A 23217-nucleotide genomic window follows, 5' to 3' on the forward strand; every position below is an offset into this window, starting at 1 on the left:
AAACTGCTGGCTAATTTGATAACTGATGCTCCACATTTACTGCATAAAGTAGGCTAGTGCAAAAATAGTGAAAGTTGTCAAATCATGGATAGATACAGTCAATGTCTCGTCATAGACGCTGGGGTAGCTGGCTGGGGGCATGGTCAGGGTGGGGTTAATCCCCCCCCCCCCGTGTTCTCCCCATTCAGCAGTTAGCATTTAGCTGCTAGCCCAGCCCAAACAGACAGGATCAGGGATTCAACCACCGCAGTAAACACACATCTGAACAGATGTCTATGTACCTGCTCTAGAATCCCCAATCCTGTAGTGTAGAGCCGCAGCACTGTCCTTTGGTGAGTCAGCCCATTGAGACATATGGGGGGTTTTACCCCACTCGCGCGCCAGCTGTAGTAATATTTTGTGGGCGTTCCCACACAGGCCGACTGTCTCTATGAACATAAGCATTGGTCTTCACAGAGCATCAAAATGTCAATCAAATTTGTAAGTGTCCACTGGCCCTACAGGACTGTATTGGAGAGCCGCACCCTGGCAAGCAAGACATTAGTAGCTCTGTCATGAAGCAACTGACGAGGTTTTGGTCAGAATCGGTATGATGGAAAAAAGATGAGAAGGTTCCTTAAACATCTCAGTTCAGCTATGACTCCCACTTTTTTTGTCCAACACCTTTCTGTGACAGAAAGAGTGTGTGTTGTGTATTTTATGGTTTGGTTTATATGTTAGAGAGAGCTATCTCTACGCAGACATGCACACACACAAGCACACACGCATACATGCACGTATGCGTGCACGCACACTAACACACACACAGAAATGCACACACGTACACTCAGGTGCACACGCTTAGCCTATCATTGTGCATTGGTTTGGTAGTTCTATTTGGTATTGTTGTATGTCTAAAAAGGTTTGCTTTTGGTATTCAGTTTTGGCTTATCCCCCCCTTCCCACAACATTCTGGATCAACTAAAATTATGTTTCTTTTGTGTGGAAGCTACATTTTCACAGTTATTTCCAACCATCAAAGAAAATAAAGCCCAGAGCACAACCAAAGGGACGAGAAGATATGAAAATAGGCAATACACCCCCCTCCCCCACACCGCATAATAAGTAGAAAGCAATGAGACAAATTCATACATTATCGTTAACAGACACACTATGGAAAGCAAAAAAAAAAGAAAGAAAAATATATATTCTTAGAGTCAAAGTTTGTTGAGGTTACTCCATATTTTATCCGTCCAGGGAAAAGAAAGTGTGAACAGAGGCGAGGGAGCGAGCTGTTCTCTGTCTGCCTATTACGAGAACAGCAAATCACAGTTATAGACGGAGAGACAGACAGACTCCTCCTCTTCCTCTCCTCCTCTTTGTCGTTCACCTCTTGTATTTGCTTTGGTTCAGTCACTCATACATCAGTAGTAGCAGTGTCAGTAGGTTTTGGTTTGGGTTTACTTTTTGGTTTTTTGGTCCGCCGCTTCAAGCGCTCTCCTCCTCTCCTCTCTTTCCCCTGCAGATTTTTTTCGTACCTTTGGCTCCTCCGTGCCGACCGCTACGCCTCCTCTTCTCATCTTCTCTTTTTTGGCCCTCTTTGATCTGATCTTTGGAGGCAGAGGAGAGGTGCAGATGGGGGCAGATGGGGCGCAGGGATGGAGGGCAGGTTTGTTTGGGGGCAGTAGGGGGAATGCCGGCGCTTCACCTCTTTGTTTGTTTTGTTTTGTAGTTTTTTTTTTGGTTTGATTCTTTCTCATCCTTGTGGTGTGTTTCTTTCCCCCCCTTGACACTGCTGAGGTTTTGTCTGGACGCTCGTCTCCCGGGACACTCCAGAGACAACGCTGCCAGAGGCCATGCTTTGGTATCCAAGAGTGACTGTCTGCTGGGTGAGCAGTCTGGAGCATGACATGGTGATGATGGTGGTCTGGATGGAGGTGAGCAGTCTGGAGGGTGACATGGTGATGGTGGTATAGATGGTGATGGTGGTATGGATGACATAGTGATGGTGGTATGGATGGAAGCATGGATGTAAAATAAAAACAAGGCAAATAACTATGGAGAAAGGCGAGACGGTTATTTTGGTTTTGGTACCTCCCCACATTCATCTTTAGTGTGTGTGTGTGTGTGTGGGGGGGGGGGGGGTATCTACTATGTCTTCTGTTAGAAGAGAGGCTCTCAAAGTACGGCCCACAGAATTGCGGCCCTCAGGAACATTTCAGGTGGTCCGATTCTCAATAGGTTTACCGTCTTTCAGGCTCAATTTTAAAACCAGAGTGAACTTTCTGGTATCATATGAAACTAGAAGACCTAAGGCATCCATTGGTACCAACCATTTCATGCTAGGTATGAAGGTGGCTAAATAACATAACATAAAGTTTGTTCCTCTCACAGCCTAATGTTGGCAGGTATGTGGTAGGTGTGTGTCTGTTGTGTGTGTTAAAACATCTATAAATGAACAAATGCAGTTGTTTCTCCTCCAGAAAACACAACATAAATTTACAATTGGCATGACTTTTAGTCTAGAATAGGTTATTAAAAAAATATTTATTTTGTAATTATTTTGTGTTCCATCTTTTCTTGGGTGGCCCTCAATCCAATGTTGGGTCACTAAATTGGCCCTCAGTCATCACAACTTTGAGAAGATCCTGATAAATATGTTTGTTTTAAATGGTGACAAATGCCAGGAAAATTAAGAAATAAATCACCCATAAATTGTTGTGTACAATTTAACAGTAACATGTAAGATGAAAGTAACATGAGTTTGACCATTGCAGTAAGAAAACCTGGGTCGAATGGGATTTTGCAAACACATTTTATGGTTTGTTTTATCCTCCTCATGTGCCAGATGGGTGGAGCTTATCACACAGTACAATTTACTAAGCACCAGAAAGCTCAGCCAATCAAATGAAAGTATTCAAAAGTACATTTTTATATCTTTCGGGGGGTTGACATCTTACCTGGCACTCTCTGCATAGTCCTGATGTAGCAAACCCCATCCACCCATCTGGCACACCAGGCGGGGTAAAACAAACACCACCTGACACAGTTTTGATATGAAGTCGGTTTAGAAGTGTAAAGCTGTTAAGAGAGAGGTAGGTAGATATTCTGCATGTGGGATCAGTTGTAAAACATGAACATCAAACTGTATGATAATCCATAAGAATGAATGAATACAAAAACAATAGAAAAATATTTGGTAAATGAACCAAAAATGAACAGAAACCCTGAGTGAAATGGATGACCTGTGGCATGTAGTAGAATGGAGTACTGAACAGATCCTGGACAGATCAGGATTTAAAAGTCTTTTGAACTAAAGCTTTTCTCTCCGTTTACTCTTCTCTCTTTTGGTTTTCAGTTTTTGGTATTTTGGTATTTGGAGATTTTGGCATGTTTGTCATTTTTCTCTTTGTGTGTTTCCCTTCTCGGGTCTCCTTTCCTCTATTTGGTTGCAACCGCACGACTTTCCAGGCTTGTTAAAAAAAAAGAGTCTTTCCTTTTCTTCTTGCCACCCATCTCTCACACACACTTTCATGTTTCGTCTCGTCCCTGCCCTCATCGCGTTTTCTCCTCCCGCAGGAAGAAAAGCACGTCGCTTTGCTTTTCCGACACCGAGCAAACGCGCTCCTCACTGCCACCTCTCCAGCTGTATCGATAGATGGTTATTATTTGGTTTCAAATCTCCCCCTCCGTTCTCCTGTTCTCTCCATCCTCTCCGTCCTCTCTCGCTCTCTTCCCTAACTCCCCTCATCCATCTGTGTATATTTTTGGCTTCGGTAGACTTCAGCGGGGAGAGAGAGAGAGACGAAAGCACAGACGGATCAGACAGAGAGATGGCTTTGGTTGAAAGGCGAGGTTGTAAATTCGTTTTTTGTTTTAAAGCTCCTTGAACGCACCGCTTCCTCCTTTTTCCTCCTCCTCCTCGCCCTCTGATAGGACGCTCGGGCCGTCCGTCGCGGCGTCACTCGGCCATGGTCCCTCCCAGGGGGGGCGGCGAGGCTTCGCTGAAGGAGCAGAAGGAGGCGGGGCTTGAGCAGGGGGAGGCGGAGTCTTCGGGGCAGGAGGGGGGGCTAGTGAGGTCGCCGCCGGCGCCGGGGGGCGTGGACCGGGAGAGGGCGGGGGGTCTCAGCACGCCGACCAATCCCACGCCGGAGGAGGCGGAGGAGGATGCAGCCATGGAGCCCGTCGTCATGGAGCCCGTCGCCATTGAGCCCGTCGCCATGGAGCCCGTCACCATGGAGCCTGTCGCCATGGAGCCCGTCACCATGGAGCCCGTCACCATGGAGCCCGTCACCATGGAGCCCGTCACCATGGGGAGGAAGGCGGGGTGGTTGAGGAAGAGGGAGGGGTGGAGTGAGGCCCCCCCGCCGAGCAACATGTGACCTGCGCCCCCCTCAAGGCTGGAGAGGGGCAGCTGACCACCACTGGCTGCCAGGGCTGCTGGAGAGGAGAGAGAGTACGGAGCTATTTTAGTGCCAGCGCTGAATCACTGAGTCTGAATTGAATAGCTTTTGAATGTGAAATGTTCAAACTGAATATTGTATGGTCAATTTGAAATTGGATTTCAACAATTGGATTTCAATTGAACTCGTATTGCTTTCAACTTGTGAGTGTTATTTAAATTTCGATGGAGTTCCAAATTTTCAAATTCAGTTTCTTAAAAGAAAATCAGTTTCAACCGGTTTCAACGCAGAGGCACTCATCTGGTGACTCGAGTCTAGAGACAATTCAATTCCAAAACTGTTGGATTAAATTTCAATCTGTGAAATACAATTTAAAATTTAGCACACAAAACTCAGTTTGAAGATTTCAAATTCAAAACCAAATTCAGAATCAATTTGTGCTGGCACTAAAATACATAGAGAGAGAGAGAGAGAGGGGGAGGGAAGAGTTTTCAAGAAGCACAAGAGAGAAGGAAGGGGAAGAGGGAGAGGAGGATACAAAGAACGGACAGAGAGAGAGAAGGAGAGAGAGAGAGGTGGGTGGAGATGAAGATGATGAAGAAGAGTGTTTGAAGTGGATATTCTTCTATCTTCTATTTTGACAACTGAAACCATTTTGCTCATAAACAGCTCTTACATAGTTTACTCTCTACAAGTAAATTGTTGGAAATGAAAGCGATATGAAAAAAAATGCCCTTAACTCATTGAGTGCCAAGGACGGACATGTTCGTCATTTCAAATAGTAACGTAGAGTGCCAAGGACGGACATGTTCGTCAATTGCGTTTTTTGACGGTGGGGCGTCGATCAAAGCCTTCTGCCTCTGATGTACAAATATTATAGCTATTGGATGTGTCTAACCTATTTTACAGAACCCTTAGGTGGCGACAGTGCTCTCCACATAACAGAAAGGCAAGGAAAAAACAAAGAAGAAGTCGTTATGGAAACGGAAATCGCATCGCATCCGTATGCATCGATATGCTGAAGCACGTTACTGCAGCTGTGCCTGCAGCAGCCAATCTGCTCCCACAATTGAGCCGCTCCGTGTCGGTTGCGACAGCAGATCCGCACATCCACACCGTGGAGTTGTTATTATTCTCAAGTGGAAGCATCGTTGCCGGTGACAAACACACGCGGAACGCTGTAAAAAAGCAGGATGTCGATGTCCCTTCACTGTGCGCACAGCAAACTCAGCAGAGAGCCACCACAGACAGGAGGAGGAGTGTGCAGTTGAGGCGAGGCGGGGCGGGGCGGGGGGGGGGGGGGGGGCACGCAGAGCAGCACGCAACACCCAGACAGACCCAGGCAGCAGGACAGGATTGACAAACGCAAGCCAGAATATCCGATGCCCACCAGCAGCAAATCAAGACCAGCAAGAAGCTGCAACCAGCAGCGCACGCAGGGGCCAGCGCTGCTGGTTGTAGCTAAAAATATTATTCTGCCAAACAAAATTCCCTGGCCTAAACTGTTTTATTGAAGGAAATTATTTTTGAGGTGTGACTACATTAGAAAAGATTAGCTTCAGAGTCAGTGGTGTGCTTGAAATGTTTAATTTCACAAAAGGCCAATTATCTCAGCTTCTAGAAAAAAATTGCTGTTTTGGGATGAATCAAGCTATCTTCTCCGGCTCATAACTAAAGAACGGAAAATGGGATCAATAAACTTTTTTTTGCAGATGATAGAATAGAGTCTCGTCGTTCTTTGTGCGTGTTCAGTGTTTACATAGTAATATCACACAATATTCTGTGGGCCTCGAGAAATCACTGAAAACGCTCTGAAACTCTGGCACTGGGAGCGTCCGTTCTCCAAAAGTGGCTGGCACTCAATGAGTTAAAGTAAAGAAATGAGGGAGAAAACGATCGTTTATCATTGTTTCTATTCATATTCGGAAGTGATTTGAAGTGAAAAGATGATGAGGATGGAGAAGGTTGTTTAGAGCTTGCGACATCCACACACACACACACACACACACACACACACACACACACACACACACACACACACACACACACACACACACACACACACACACACACACACACACACACACACACACATCTGCACACTCTTTCATGTGTTGATGAAATGAATTGAGTGGGAGATTTGAGTGTGAAAAAGGATTTGTGTCTCATCCTGGCTCATCCACTGCCTTATTTTGTGAGTTTTAACATGGAGGAAACTAAAATCATAATCATAAAATCATCCAAATATAATTAGAAATAATACCCTCAAACCAAGGGCTCGCTCATAGCCCCATTTGTGAAACCAATGCGGATGTGTCTTAAACCTGCATTCTTTCGAATGGCCTGCAGGGAGCGACTCCACCGGCTGCAAAAAGAAGTCTGATTGTATGGAAGTCAATGGGGAAATGACAGTAAACACTTTCCTAATGAGTTTATGGTCTCAATCGCTACTTTCAAGTCTCCTTCAATACAGCATGATGTTCATTTTGTAAATGAGTATAATAGACGATAAAGCAGACAATGTTTTGGCCTGTGATTGACAGGTCACCTGTGATTGACAGGTCTGTTTGTCTCTCTGTCTGCCTTCCTGCCTGTCTGTCTATCAGAGAGTGCAGCAGCCTCTGACTTGAATGTCAGTCTGGTTTGACACTTTCTATCCGTTACAGCAGCATGACTGAATACATTCTTAACATGAGCGACTCCGGGGGGAATCACCTCAAATCCTTTCCATTCCGATCCCCCCCTTAGCCAACCCCCCGTCCCCCCTGCCCCCCCTCCTTATCAGCGAGACCCCCCACACAGCCGGCACAGCCAGGCTGGCACTTTCCATAAGAGACTGTATCATCCTCTGCTCAGCCCGCTGCCTGGAGGCTGGAGCGCCCGCCAGGAAAGGGAAGCTCTGAATCGGCGCTAAAAGGGGAAATTGCTCGACGAGACTATTTGTGATGCTTAATTGATTCGACGGCAGAGAATCTCTCTTAAAAGGGGATTTTGAGTGCAAGTTATTTAGCCAACGGGCCTCAATATTGAGCGGTGGATTGTGTGGATTTCAGACTACGGCCTGTTCCAACTATTTAGCGTAAGCTGAGTCGGCCTCCTAAGCCTCGCCGTAAGGGGCTCGTGTCACTTGGCGATAATGGCCGTCTATTCTATGAGAATCAAATTGAATCTTTCACCATACTGAGTGATTCCAGTTTGTGCTGAGGAGGTGTGACCGGCCTCACACAGGAAACAGTTTGTGCTGAGGAGGCGGCGACCGGCCTCACACAGGAAACAGTTTGTGCTGAGGAGGTGTGACTGGCCTCACACAGGAAACAGTTTGTGCTGAGGAGGCGGTGACCGGCCTCACACAGGAAACAGTTTGTGCTGAGGAGGTGTGACTGGCCTCACACAGGAAACAGTTTGTGCTGAGGAGGCGGTGACCGGCCTCACACAGGAAACAGTTTGTGCTGAGGAGGCAGGCGACCGGCCTCACACAGGAAACAGTTTGTGCTGAGGAGGCGGTGACCGGCCTCACACAGGAAACAGTTTGTGCTGAGGAGGTGGTGACTGGCCTCACACAGGAAACAGTTTGTGCTGAGGAGGTGGTGACTGGCCTCACACAGGAAACAGTTTGTGCTGAGGAGGCGGTGACCGGCCTCACACAGGAAACAGTTTGTGCTGAGGAGGCTGCGACTGGCCTCACACAGGAAACAGTTTGTGCTGAGGAGGTGTGACCGGCCTCACACAGGAAACAGTTTGTGCTGAGGAGGTGTGACTGGCCTCACACAGGAAACAGTTTGTGCTGAGGAGGCTGCGACTGGCCTCACACAGGAAACAGTTTGTGCTGAGGAGGTGTGACCGGCCTCACACAGGAAACAGTTTGTGCTGAGGAGGTGTGACTGGCCTCACACAGGAAACAGTTTGTGCTGAGGAGGTGTGACCGGCCTCACACAGGAAACAGTTTGTGCTGAGGAGGTGTGACCGGCCTCACACAGGAAACAGTTTGTGCTGAGGAGGTGTGACTGGCCTCACACAGGAAACAGTTTGTGCTGAGGAGGTGTGACTGGCCTCACACAGGAAACAGTTTGTGCTGAGGAGGTGTGACTGGCCTCACACAGGAAACAGTTTGTGCTGAGGAGGCAGGCGACCGGCCTCACACAGGAAACAGTTTGTGCTGAGGAGGTGTGACCGGCCTCACACAGGAAACAGTTTGTGCTGAGGAGGTGTGACCGGCCTCACACAGGAAACAGTTTGTGCTGAGGAGGTGTGACTGGCCTCACACAGGAAACAGTTTGTGCTGAGGAGGCAGGCCACCGGCCTCACACAGGAAACAGTTTGTGCTGAGGAGGTGTGACCGGCCTCACACAGGAAACAGTTTGTGCTGAGGAGGTGTGACTGGCCTCACACAGGAAACAGTTTGTGCTGAGGAGGTGTGACTGGCCTCACACAGGAAACAGTTTGTGCTGAGGAGGTGTGACTGGCCTCACACAGGAAACAGTTTGTGCTGAGGAGGTGTGACTGGCCTCACACAGGAAACAGTTTGTGCTGAGGAGGTGGTGACTGGCCTCACACAGGAAACAGTTTGTGCTGAGGAGGTGGTGACTGGCCTCACACAGGAAACAGTTTGTGCTGAGGAGGCGTGACCGGTCTCACACAGGAAACAGTTTGTGCTGAGGAGGTGGTGACTGGCCTCACACAGGAAACAGTTTGTGCTGAGGAGGTGTGACCGGCCTCACACAGGAAACAGTTTGTGCTGAGGAGGCGTGACCGGCCTCACACAGGAAACAGTTTGTGCTGAGGAGGCGGCGACTGGCCTCACACAGGAAACAGTTTGTGCTGAGGAGGCGGCGACTGGCCTCACACAGGAAACAGTTTGTGCTGAGGAGGCGGCGACTGGCCTCACACAGGAAACAGTTTGTGCTGAGGAGGCGGCGACTGGCCTCACACAGGAAACAGTTTGTGCTGAGGAGGCGGCGACTGGCCTCACACAGGAAACAGTTTGTGCTGAGGGGGCAGCGACTGGCCTCACACAGGAAACAGTTTGTGCTGAGGAGGCAGCGACTGGCCTCACACAGGAAGTAATTTCAGACAGACTGGAGAAAGGGTGAAATGGGAATGGCAAGTGGTCTTTAGAAATGGAGACTCAGGAAGACTTACTGAGCTGCAGGGAACACACTCGCACGCACACACCACACACACATACACACGTATGCGTGCACACAAGCACGCACGCACACGCACACACACACACACACACACACACACACACACACACACACACACACACACACACACACACACACACACACACACACACACACACACACACACACACACACACACACACACACACACACACACACCTTGCATGGTAGCCAGATTGCTGCCAATGAGGGCCTGGTTGATCCCTGTGCTTACTCCCATCATTGTGTTCCTGAAATGTGTGTATGGATCCCAAAATCATACCCACACATACACACACACACACACACACACACACACACACACACACACACACACACACACACACACACACACACACACACACACACACACACGCGGAGAAGCAGAGAGGAGCATGCAGGTTAATCAGCGCTACAAGCCTGGGGGATTGCTTTTGACGATGTCATTTAAAAGTATACTATGCAACTATTTCATTCAAAAAACATATACTTATACAAAGGTTTCCCCTCAAAATGATCACTTCTGGCCCGTATAATAGTGTGGCAGTGTGTTTATGTAGAGAAAGGCTGCCCCCATACTGTATGTATTTTCATGGTTGACACATTGTTTTGCTGTGTTCTGTGTTCATGTGGTCGAGCAAGGCTGCGTTCATGTGGAGAGAGAGAGAGAGCCGGTAAACCGTTGAAAGGCAGGGATTAAACATTATTTTCTGATAATTTCACAGTGCTTATGTTATAAAAGCACATACCTCCAAACCATCGAGGTATAAGCTCCAAACAGCTCGCAAAATGATCTGGAGAGAAGCTCCGTTTCCTGGTTAGTCCACTCTACTGATCGGCGATCCACTCTCAGAACATCTTAGCAATGCTATTGGCTGGGCTGTTGTGCTGTGAGCGATGTTATTGGCTGGTCTTCTACACCCGCCCAAATCAGTGCCCGACCACAGCCAAACAAATGTAAACGGCACCAAAATCAGGCAGGGGGCAGTATCTGCCCACAAACACACTGCCACAGTTAATTGTGTGGTTCAGAATTTATGTTTTTGAGGGAAAACCTTTCTATACGGAGAAAAAAAAAAAAAAAAAAAATATATATATATATATATATATATATATATATATATATATATATATGTATATTTAAGCAATATAGCATGAGAGCTAGTGTGTTGTGGCAAATATATCCCGCTGATCAGTTGTTATCCCACGGATAACAACTGATCAGCGGGATATATGCCACAACACACGCTGCTCGAGTGCTATATTGCTTTTATAAAACGGTTTCCAAGTATGATAATATAAATATAATAATAATACTATAAGTCCGACTGGCATGGTATTCTGATAGAGTCAGTTGAAACACTACTGTAAGGCGGGACCTCTAGCAAGAAGATAGACGTGCGGGTGATTTGATTGGATCGTTCTGGAGACTGAAGTTGACATTGGCCAATCCTGGCGCTTGCTGAGAAGCTGAGAGCTTTCTGGAAAGCCCGACAGGCAGCTCGAGCGCAGCGCTGCATTCTCAGCGCTGCATTCTCAGCGCTGCATTCTCAGCGCTTGCTGAGAAGCTGAGTGCTTTCTGCAAAGCCCGACACCAACTAACGTTACGGGGTTAAATGCGGGGTTAAATGCGGGGTTAACAGCCTTTTTTTTTCAAAGAAGACATTAGCCCGCATCTATTCTTGTACAAAACATAATTTTCTGCGAAGTATTAGTAAAGTTATAAGCGAAGATCGATTCACAAGGATCTGACAGCTGTCTCCGCCATTTGTTTTTTTTTGAGGTAACCAAAGGCTTTTAGTAAGAGAGTTGGCCATGGGTTATTGGAGTGGGTTATTGGATTTATACAATGGCTGTGAACCAATCAGATTGCTTGATTTGAGAGAGCCGTTTTATAAATATATATATACTTTATGAAATAGTTGCATAGTATACCTTCAAAAAGTAAAATAGCTTATTTTATTTTTTGTTCTGTCAGTTATTATCTCCAGTAAATCAAGGCCGCATGCTCTTGCCTGCACACATATTTCTCCAGACATATTTCATGTGTCTTGACATGACATGTCAAGACGCACTTGAGACTTGGCTTGTGAGCATGTCTGTGACATGTGTGGGAACCTGTGGATTTGCTGCTAAACTGGTGCTGCCGGGTAGCGTGACATAATGTACCGTCAGCAGCCAAATAACAGGGATTCCCCAGTAAAGATCTACTAGAGAACAGCCAGTTTCACATGATTACAGGTGGCAGAGTGCTTTCCCAGTGACAGAGTGTGTTGAGTATGCTGGAGAATATTTGACTCATACAAAGAGAGTTTATTGCCATTTTCTTAGCTGAAGCTCAAAATCTCCAGTCTGATCTAGTCTGTAGAAAAATTATCATTCAACTCAAATGACTCACTGCACTTTAGAAATAATCGTAACTTGTTTCATATTTTATGCTTTAATTCATTTTAGAATAGTTTGTTTGACTTTTTCCACATTGTGGAAATTAAAATGTAATAATAAAAACACAAGCATAATTAGTTATACTGTCACATGATAATAGTGTCTCTTAAAGCCCCAATATGTAACTATTTTACCTCAAAGTACTCGAGTAAAAGTACATTTGCGTTCATTTTTAAATGTTTTATATGTTAACCCAAATACATTTGACACATCCAGCACGTTACCAGTGTTAGCTAAGTTGTCCCTGTCTTTGTCTGTCTTGTCTTTCATACTGAACAGCTGGTTCAGATGCAGCCAGGGATGCTCAGTTTGATGATTCTCTCTTTGCCAGACGAGCTATAGAGCTGCTAGCATCAGCAATATCACAAACACATACATCCATTTAGCTACGGCTATCATCAGTGTCAAATGAAACTGAGATTTCTAAACTAATCTGACGATGGGGATCATTACAATTTGATCGTCTCCACCCGTCTAATTCAATCGGCCGGTCTTGAGCGCGAGCCACCAGTTTGGCCGCCCTAAATACAGAAGTGATTCTGGACCTGTTAGCGAGCAGTCCCAATGCTACTGTGCTGTTCTCATAGTGCGGTGTGCAAAACAAACAATTGAATTGAAGTACTCAAGTAGAATATCTATTATTAAATATTATAAAAATACATAAAAAGTAGAAATCCTCAAAAAAATTACTCAAGTACTTGTACTTGAGTACTTTCCACCTCTGTCTAAATCTGCTTTCGTTTCTGCTGGTCGTTGTTTGATGATGATCCGCCAACCCTTTTATTTACCACTATACTGCACATGGATTGGACACTCACCCAGTGTTGAGCGCGTGGGCCCCCAGGCTGGGAGGGGCGGGGCTGGCTGTGCTATGAGGGGGCGGAGTCACAGAAGAAGAGGCGGAGCCTACTGCGGCCGAGCTGATAGGCGTCAAAGGGCAGGACGCCGACGGTGACGGACTGGTGGCTGAGAGCAAGAGAAGAAGGAGCCATGCCGTTGGTGTTGTGTAGAAGTTTGTGAGATTTTCTTTGCTGACACAATTTGTCGTTAACAATCAGAGGTGGAGTCAAATGATCTCCGTAAAACCTCCATTCATCTTCAGGGTAGAGAGACAGTTTTGTGTTAGCCGGGACTGGAAAATATTAGCCCCGGGCTCAATGGACCAATCAGGTCATCAGTCATATCTGTGAAGCCAAGCCTCATACTGTAGCGGTCTATACATCACCAGCAGGAGGCACCATTCATGCAAGTAAACAACTCAAGATGGGGCCGAGTGCTTTCACGTTGTCAGGAAAAACAACATGTTTTATGATCATTTTCCATTTGGGGCTTTTTCTCGTACGACCCATGTTTTCAAAATGACGATTCTCCTGAAAGCCTGTAATGAGATTGACCATTTAACTGGCTACTAACCTGCAGTCTTCTATCAAGCAGGCTCTGACAATATACGCTATAGATATCTAACAATATACAGTATAGATAATAAAAAAATATATAATAATAATAATAATAATAATAATAATAATAATAATAATAATAATAATAATAACAATAATAACAATCATAATAATAATAATAAAATAAAAAATTGCAAACTGTGTCAAGCGTCACCTGTGACCTGCCTTCCTGACCGCTCCGAATGTAGGTCAAACCATGTCTAATCTAAAACATGATTATGTTATACAAAATATGGACTATAAATGCTTCTGATTTTCAGTTCATTGTAGTGTAAACTTTGTAACATCATCTGTGGTTGTACAACATTTTTTCCCTTGGTCAAGATATAAAATAAATTTATTCGAGATGACTTTTCTACTGTATACCAATATGCAACTAACCTGTTGTGCTGAGGCTGGTGGTAACCTGGGACAGACCCTGACTGGATATCTGTGAGACAGAGAGAGAGAAAGAGAGGGGGGGGGAGATAGAGAGAGAGAGGAAGAATCACAGGGAGACAATGACGAGTTAGTTATATTTCCATTCAATTGTAAAGCAATTCTTAGACAAACTTTTTAAATGGTGCAAAAATATTGCATGTGTTCAGCTGGGTTGAAGAGAATAAATCAACTTCTTGAATGTCAAAACATCCACAGGACAAATGGAGAAAGAACCTTTCAAAAAGCGATGAGAGAGAAGTTATTACTCTTTAATGTCAGCCAATGTCGGCCATATTTCATTCTTTCGTCGATGCTTTCATAGAGAGAGACATAGATGGATAGATGTCAGCCAGAAGGTGGATCTTATCATCTGCAGGCTGTGGTGCAGGTGGTGCTGCCGGGATGTACCATGTGCGAGCTGTAGCAGGGGGTTTAGTGCGTGACGACAGGTGAGGTTTGACCAGGCAGGGGAGGGGTGGACCGTACCATGTGCGGGCTATAGCAGGGGGCTTGTGCGTGACGACAGGCGAGGTTTGGCTAGGCAGGGGAGGGGTGGACCGTACCATGTGCGAGCTGTAGCAGGGGGTTTTGCGATTGATGACAGGCGAGGTTTGGCTAGGCAGGGGAGGGGTGGAGCGTACCATGTGCGGGCTATAGCAGGGGGCTTTGTGCGTGACAGGCGAGGTTTGGCTAGGCAGGGGAGGGGTGGCGCTGCTGGAGGGGTTGATGCGTTTCTCTTTCTGCCGGCGGTTGCAGAACCAAACGCGGATCACCTCCTTCTCCATGGTGAGCTGCTCGGCCATCAGCAGGATCTCCTCCGAGGTAGGCTTCTGGTTCTGAGGGAGAACATACATCAGACAGAGGATTGAACATGGGAACATGTGTGTGATCTCTGAGGAACGCCTCTGGTGGGAAAATGGTGAAATATAAAGTTATCTAAGATTTGACGCTGGGTTTGGGGTATGGGCTGTTGGATGGAATACATTTACACAAAAGCAAATAATGGACACCCGGCAAACATTCGGACCTTGAATAGATGCTAATACGACGGGGTCCACCCGCTATGCCGACCACCCGCAGTGCCGACAGCCCGCAATGCCAACGTTAGGTTTAGGCGTGGGGGGTGGGAGAGGTTAGGTTTAGGTGTGGGGGGTGGGAGAGGTTAGGTTTAGGCTTAGGGTCTGCGGGAGGTTAGGTTTAGGCATGGGGGGTGGGAGAGGTTAGCTCCAGCCGGTCCCCCGACACGCTGCACACCGCCTCGCTCAGCTGGTTCTGCTTGTGGGCATTGCGGACTGTCGGCACTGCGGTCTGTCGGCACCAATAGGACTGCCCCGACATTGAAAACCAGTGTACTGCATCAAAATCAATAGTTGAGGCGATATTGTAGTCGTACAGAGCTGCTACCTGCATCGTTCTATGAAATCAGGACCTAAATATCTTACTAAGACCAACGTTGTTGGGCAGACTGACAGATATTCGTTAGCTACAGTAGTTGGCAAGTTAAGGCTGTTTCAAACCAGTGTGGATCTCCGTGCAAATAATCAGGACGGAGATTCGCAAAAAATATATATGTTTTAATGAGTTGTAATTGAAGCTTGCACACCACAGTGGAACATTCGTGCAGGTTTATTTGTCTTTTCCGGACGGACCTCGATACGTCTGACCAATGAAATCCTTTGTTTACAGCTCATGTCATACCTCCAGTACTATCCATGAGCTTGCCGGGTAGCTTGCTGCTAAAATGGGGGAACCCGGCTCATCAATTTGGTTTACTTTCTCAACATCCAATTTTGTATGACAAACACCGCGACGACTACCTCAACAACAAAATCAAGGACAATCGCCCGTAGCTGTTTTCTAACACAATTTACTTGCTAACGTTGTAAACCACTGTTGTAAACGGATGGAGCTAACGTTAGCCACTTGTATCCAAGTACTAACTAGCAGCTTAGCATCAAATTTGGGGGGTGTGGCTACTGCTTGACTCCATTTTGGCACCGGACCTGTGTGTATAGGTTGCAATGCAGACAATCTGCACACATTCCCGCACCGCATTCCGCCTCCGCATTTGCACCGCGTCTGTGTGAAAGGGCCTTTAGCGAGCTAGCTGGACAGGCAGATGTTAGATAGATGCTAAATAGATTGTAGCCAGATGTGGTACCATGATGAAGTTGCGCTCTAAGGCCACGCGGACGTTGGTCTCGATGCTGGTGCGTTTCTTCCTGCGTCGGCCGGGCAGCCCCTCGAAGCCCATCATGGGGGAGGAGAGGGAGGAGGGGCTGGGCAGCATGCTGTCCACCGCCATGGTTTCTGAGACAGAGCGAGAGAGGGAGAGAGAGACAGCGAGAGAAAGAGAGAGAGAGAGACAGCGAGAGAAAGAGAGAGAGACCATGAGACATGACAACATAGCAAAAACCATCCTGCTAACGTGACCTCTCATTCTGTTTTGCTCTATGTATCAGTCTGGACTTCCAGCCGTCCACATTGTTTCAATCAATCAATCAATCAATCAATCAATCAATACATTTTATATTTATTTATATATAGCACCAAATCATAACAAGAGTTATTCCAAGGACGCTTTACAAATAGAGCAGGTAGAAGACCAGGCTCTTTATTTTAGACCCAACAATTGAAACAATTCTCACATGTACTGGTGATTTTACTGTAAGCCTTTGTTCACACCATAGGCAGAACATAGGCAGAGCTGAAGCTGGAGACAGGCTCAAGCTGAACTGACGCTTAACCGGTCACACCAGGAGCAGTCTCTTTTCCCCAGCGTCTTGCTCGGCGAGCCTTGAACCCGCCCACAACTGCCATTGAATTCATGCCTGGCAGCTTCAAGCTTCACGCGTCACGCCTGGAAAATAGGACTGCTTTTTCAACCTTTGGGGGAAATGTCTGCGGTGACCCGGCGTGGGCGCTCACCTGCGTCGTTCAGCCACTTCTCCAGCAGCGGCTTCAGCTTGCACATGTTCTTGAAGCTGAGGTTGAGCGCCTCGAAGCGGGAGATGGTGGTCTGGCTGAAGTCGTTGCCGTACAGTTTGCCCATCGCCATGCCGACGTCTCCCTGGATGGAGATGGAGAGAGTGAGACTGAGGCACAGGGGACACAGTGCACGGACGGGGCACACACACACGTACGTACGCACACACGCATGCATGCACACACACGCGCACACACACGCACGCGCACACGCAGACACACACACACACACACACACACACACACACACATGCTGCCGTATTCGCACAACTATCCTTTACACACCCACAAATATTTTCACACTCACACACATCCCATCTCTCAAGAATCGAGTGGGATGTACAACTTCAAACTTGTCCTGTCTGCCCAGTGTCTGTCTCCCAGAAATGTCCCAGCATAACACCACGCACACACACGTACACGGCGCGCACATGTGCACACACACACACACACACACACACACACACACACACACACACGCACGCACGTACACACACACACGCATGCTCTCTGTCTGTTTCTCTCCGTGTTTTACCTGGGTGAAGCCCAGCTTGATGCGTCTCTGTTTGAAGGTGCGGGCGAACTGCTCCAGCTCCTCCAGATCGCTGGGCTCCTCCCCGTGGGCCCCGTGGCCGGCGGGAGTCAGCCCGTGGCCCCCGGGAGTCAGCCCGTGGCCCCCGGGAGTCAGCCCGTGGCCCCCGGGGGTCAGCGAGGAGGACATGGTGCTGCTGCTGGACGCCGAGGCACCGGACGACACCACCCCCATGCCCCCGCCCGACATTAGAACACCGCTGCTGCTGACCGCCACCTCGCTGCTCTTCTCCCTCTGTGACACAAGGAGGAAGAGACATGCATGCCTTACTGAACGGGCCTTTTGTGTGTGTGTGTGTGTGTGTGTGTGTGTGTGTGTGTGTGTGTGTGTGTGTGCGCGCGGGTGTGTGTGTCTGTGTATGTGTGCGTGTGCGTGTGCGGGTGTGTGTGTGTGTGTGTGTCTGTGCGTGTGTGTGTGTTTATTTCATTTTTAGCATGTTTCCCCATAAATGAATAAAAAATTACATCTCCACTGTTCAGGAATGGAAAGAAATTGTCATATACTGCCCTATACCATACTGTCATATACCATACTACAGTACAACATATATACTGTATATACATTGCATATGCACACACACACACACACACACACACACACACACACACACGGGTGCGTGCATATATATATTTAAGCAATATAGCATGAGAGCCAGTGTGTTGTGAAGAATATATATATATATATATATATATATATAGAGCCGTTTTATAAATATATATATACACTATCATGGGTTTACTATATCATATACATATTGCAATGTTTGTTTCTGCACTCATGCCTTGGGTTTTTGACATGTATCAGTTCTGGCATTATCATGTTCTTTGCATGAAGGACTCAAAGGTTTTGAAGGTTTGTCCAGGCCACTGTGCCATGCATACACACATAAGGAGAGATCAGCTGGGAAACACAGGCGATATAAAACAATGAATTTGACCCTGGCTGGTTGCCGTGAATGAATCAACTCATTTCACAGGCATTATGCAGGCGTGCTGCTGCTCCAAGCAGGAGGAAACACGCAGTCAGAATGACTCGCAAATGTGATTTTAACCCTCGCTCAGTTCAGAGGAACAGAGAGACGACAAGACATGTACGTGAGGCAACATGCATGATATCTGTTGCCACACAGCTCATTTACATGAGCCGTCTGTGTGCATAAGATACATAGGAAGCGAGGGGCATGTTTGACCTGAACTCATCAGCGCCCCCTAATGAAAGATCTATCACGGCCCTCGGCTGTGTGTGAGGATGCCTTCCTGCATGGCGTTAGTGAAGAGAAAGGTCGAGGAGAGAAGGTTGACCGTTTGGCTCCGTGCTGAATATATGAGCAGCGCCTGAGGTGCTGAATGGATTCAGGAACCTGCGTGTGTTACGGAGAAGATCTGCTGTGGCATGTGATTTGAATTCAGCAGCTGATGAAGGGTGAAGGATGACACCGGTGTGGGCCTGTTCCGGCTGCTGCACGGAGCCCTAACGCAGCTGGTGGACATAGGCCTTTAAACTGGTTAGAATCATTTCTATTTCTGAGCTATTGTGTAATTAATTTCAAGCAAATATTTTTTCTAAAAATGGAGACATAGGTAACGGCTGTAACATTATATGTGGCATCTAGGAATAAAACCCGTCATAAATATTTTATAATAAAAAAATCCCCATAGTAAATAATGGTGTATTCTGCTAGATCTGCAGGTGTTTAACCCCCTCAGAGGATGGTTGATAGTGGTGAGTGTCTGCCTGATTGCTGTTAGAGGATCGATGAAGCAGCACCGATTCAAACAGACCTGTTTGATTTGCTTGTAGAGGCAAGTCCCCCTGCAACACCCTGCAACAGGTGTGAGCACAGGTGAAGTCTCACCAGGCCCCTCTCTGTCTCTCTCTCATATGCACCTTCCCTCTCCCCTTCCCCCGCCACACACACACACACACACACACACACACACACACACACACACACACACACACACACAGGTTTCCTACCTGTGCTTGGAGACCCAGGCGGGGCGGGGTGGACAGGAGTCCCCCTGGGCTTTGCTGAGGTAGCTGAATCAGATTTGGTGTCGAGAGCAAACCTGGGAAAGGAAGATAATCACTCAATCAATAAATCAATCAATCAATCAGTGTGTGTGTGTGTGTGTGTGTGTGAGTGAGTGAGTGAGTGTGTGTGTGTGTGTGTGTGCGTGCGTGCGTGTGTGTGTGTGTGTGGTGCGTGTGTGTGTGTGTGTGTGTGTGGTGTGTGTGTGTGTGTGTGTGTGTGTGTGTGCGCGTGTGTGCGTGTGCGTGTGTGTGTGTGTGTGTGCGTGTGTGTGTGTGGTGCGTGTGTGTGTGTGTGTGTGGTGTGTGTGTGTGTGTGTGTGTGTGGTGTGTGTGTGTGTGTGTGTGCGTGTGTGTGTGTGTGTGTGTGCGTGTGTGTGTGTGTGTGTGCTCTCACCCTGCTGTGGCTGCGGTGGCTGTGCTGGCTGGGACAGGAGGAACTGGGCCGGAGACTGGAGATGATGACCGGGCATCAGGACAAGCTGCTGCAGCTGCAACAGCTGCTGGATGTCCTGCAACACACACACACACACACACACACACACACACACGAACAGATGCACGCACGCACAAGCGTGCATACACATGCACACACGGTCGCACGCGCACACACACACACACACATACACACACACACACACACACACACACACACACACACACACACAGACTTATAGAGACACACAAGGCTGAGGTATATATCGCTACAGCTGTTGCTGGGTGGAAGTCTCACAACTCAATGTCAAAGTCAAGTTCAACAATGTCAGCAACCAAAAAAAAATATTTAAACTGTACAATTTGGCACTGGCTTTTGAAAAGGTTTCAACTAAGAAAAGTGAAGTGTCAAGCAGTGGTTCTCAAACATTTTCACATCAGGGACCTATGAAACCCATAACCAAAATAGTCATATAAATTGTCATTGTGTTACATATGGACAGAATTATAGTGAAAATAAATGATTCTCCTTTTTGCTGTGGGGACCCCGTAAATACAGCCTCCGGGGGTCCTCGGACCCCCCTTTGTGAACCGCTGTCATAACGACTCATAAACCCAGAGAGGAACAGGCCAAAACTAAATTAAAATCACCAGAATTGTTGAATCAAAGGAGCATTAGCAGGGATGCAGTGGCGGGTAAAGCCCCCTTGTTATGTTACGCCATTGAGGCCAGGCGGTTATGATCATGATATCATCATCATGATATCAGTCTGAGAGGAAAATGGCTTCTCCACGCATCATCAAGCAAAATGCAGCTGAATCAGGTGCTTCTCAGTTTGAGGACAGCAAAAGTTTTCAGAGTCAAAAGTTCTCGACTCTGATGAAGACACTAGTGTCCACAAGGAGTCCACAATCCAATGGGTGAGGTGACGGCGGCTACGTCCATGTTTTTATGCGGTCTATATGCTCCTACCTGGGCGGTGAGCTGGATTGGCTGCGACAGGGCCAGCTGTGGAGGGGGCGGGGCTTGGACCTGTTGCTCCTGCTTGGTTGACTGTTGCTGCTGGGCCTGTGATTGGCTCTGCTGCTGGCTGGCTTGGTGCTGCGCGGCGGCTGTGAGCGACGTGGGCGGCTGTGCGCGGCGTTGGACTGCTGCACGGCCGCCGCCAGGAGCTGAGCCTGAGCCTGCTGCAGGAGGAGCTGCTGCTGCGCCGGGAGGAGAGCCGCCAACTGGAGGGGGGGGGGGGGGGGGGGGGGGCACGAGAAAGAGGAGGAGAGGTGGAGGAGGGAGAGAAATAAGCGACGGAGCCGAAAGGAGAAAATGTAAAAACAAGTTCAATTTCTATTCTTGCACAACATATATAAATTCAAGAACTTTCAATGTATAGAGGGTCTATTTATTACCAGTATGTCTATTTTCAAAAACTTTCAAGGCTTTGATTCCCCCCCTCCCACTCAGATTCTCAAACTTTCAAGAATTTCAAGGACCCATGGGAATGCTGGTGTTAGTCAGGAGAGATAGAGCAGAGCGGAGTCAGCTAGGTGCAGGTGAGAAGGAGTCAGCTAGGTGCAGGTGAGGAGGAGTCAGGTAGGTGCAGGTGAGGAGGAGTCAGCTAGGTGCAGGTGAGGAGGACTCAGTTAGGTGCAGGTGAGGAGGAGTCAGCTAGGTACAGGTGAGGAGGAGTCAGCTAGGTGCAGGTGAGGAGGAGTCAGCTAGGTGCAGGTGAGGAGGAGTCAGCTAGGTGCAGGTGAGGAGGAGTTCAGCTAGGTGCAGGTGAGAAGGAGTCAGCTAGGTGCAGGTGAGGAGGAGTCAGCTAGGTGCAGGTGAGGAGGAGTCAGCTAGGTGCAGGTGAGGAGGAGTCAGCTAGGTGCAGGTGAGGAGGAGTCAGCTAGGTGCAGGTGAGGAGGAGTTAGCTGGGTGCAGGTGAGGAGGAGTCAGCTAGGTGCAGGTGAGGAGGAGTCAGCTAGGTGCAGGTGAGGAGGAGTTCAGCACGCAGTAAAATCATCAGAGCAAGACAAGCAAGAAAAGCCACCCACTTAACTCACACAATGTTTAGCTTTGCTATTCCATTGTAGTAAATACTGTCATTTGACCATGGCTTGTTCAAGTGCTTGCATGTCTAGCGTGCATTCTCTGTGTGCGTTCCCTGCCACTGCATGCTTCTATTTGTCTTTAATGACAGCGGCACTCTAAAGTCAAGTAGTAAAGTAGTTTGGAGCAGTTTGTGTAAAGCCTGCAGCGTGTACCGCTTTAGTTTTATGGGTAAGAAAACACAGCACTGACAGCAGTTGCTGCGGGGCAAACAGATGCTGCTCATATTCAGCTATATCGTCATGTGTTTTTATCTGTTCTGAACACCGGAGAAGGAAAATCACACCAAAGAGTGCAACGTTTAAACGAGTCCGCCATGCTTACAGTAGCTCAAGTTATAGGAACTGGAATCAGATTTGTTTTGGGGCCAAAACTACTGAATAGTCTCAGTCTGGTGTTACTGTACCAAATTTCTACCAAAAAAGCGGTTCCGGTATGGCATGGGTCCATCAGAAGCCACCTAAGTGCTTTTCTCAAAGCATATTTTTTTCCCATCACAGATACACAGATCGTGGCCCCCACAAAGACGATGATTTCAAGCTGGAAGACATGCAGCAGCTGACTCATAACAGCCAGCATGGCAGTGTCAAGCCAGCACTCTCTCATCCCTGACCACTGACGGCTTGACAGACAGTGTGAGGAGAGAGAGAGAGAGAGAGAGAGAGAGTGTGTGTGTGTGTGTGTGTGTGTATGTGTGCGTGCATGTGTGTGTACATGTGTGCATGTGTGTGTGTGTGTGTGTGTGTGTGTGTGTGTGTGTGTGTGTGCTGCCTCTCACCCCTGCCAGCTGACTGCCAGCCAGCATCAGCTGTGTGTGGTGGTGTTGAGCCTGCTGCTGCTGGGAGGGAGCAGGAGGAGGAGGAGGAGGAGGAGGAGGGGCGGTGCTTTGGGTCATCTCAGAGCTCTGTTCACACTTTCCCTAAAGCAGACCACAACAAACACATGTTAACACACACACACACACACACACACACACACACACACACACACACACACACACACACACACACACACACACACACACACACACACACACACACACTTGGAAATTAAGCCCCCCCCTCACCCAATTCCTGGATGCCTATTAGATCATCATTGTGTCATTTTATTCCATAGACACTCAACAATTGAGCAAAGATAGCTGCAATATTGCTGTTTGAAATACTCCAGTCTACTCCAAATACATAGAAAAGTGTCTGTCTGATGGCATCTA

The 23217-nt window shown here is 47.6% G+C and overlaps 2 protein-coding genes across 2 annotated transcripts in view; both read right to left on the bottom strand.

Annotated features, from left to right (window-relative positions):
* LOC310785046 (protein NLRC3-like) overlaps nucleotides 1-1939 on the bottom strand; it is a gene marked incomplete at both ends in the record, with an annotated part of 32762 nt that extends 30823 nt beyond the window's left edge. The window contains 2 exons of the mRNA XM_083646042.1: nucleotides 1518-1589; nucleotides 1771-1939. Of these exons, the coding sequence (XP_083502168.1) occupies nucleotides 1518-1589; nucleotides 1771-1939 (241 nt within the window). The remainder of the gene's footprint in view (nucleotides 1-1517; nucleotides 1590-1770) is intronic.
* Nucleotides 1940-3940: 2001 nt separating this feature from the next.
* The window catches only part of pou2f2a (POU class 2 homeobox 2a), a gene marked incomplete at both ends in the record, with an annotated part of 21367 nt that continues 2090 nt past the window's right edge, over nucleotides 3941-23217 (bottom strand). The window contains 16 exon segments of the mRNA XM_083646043.1: nucleotides 3941-4082; nucleotides 4084-4103; nucleotides 4244-4416; nucleotides 9728-9798; nucleotides 12811-12958; nucleotides 13831-13879; nucleotides 14511-14705; nucleotides 16031-16179; nucleotides 16798-16939; nucleotides 17390-17680; nucleotides 19424-19515; nucleotides 19875-19989; nucleotides 20886-21026; nucleotides 21028-21049; nucleotides 21051-21142; nucleotides 22783-22923. Of these exon segments, the coding sequence (XP_083502169.1) occupies nucleotides 3941-4082; nucleotides 4084-4103; nucleotides 4244-4416; nucleotides 9728-9798; nucleotides 12811-12958; nucleotides 13831-13879; nucleotides 14511-14705; nucleotides 16031-16179; nucleotides 16798-16939; nucleotides 17390-17680; nucleotides 19424-19515; nucleotides 19875-19989; nucleotides 20886-21026; nucleotides 21028-21049; nucleotides 21051-21142; nucleotides 22783-22923 (1983 nt within the window).

This window comes from Poromitra crassiceps, assembly GCF_964638095.1.
Source record: "Poromitra crassiceps genome assembly, chromosome: 11".
In the NCBI taxonomy this organism is placed as follows: Eukaryota; Metazoa; Chordata; class Actinopteri; order Beryciformes; family Melamphaidae; genus Poromitra; species Poromitra crassiceps.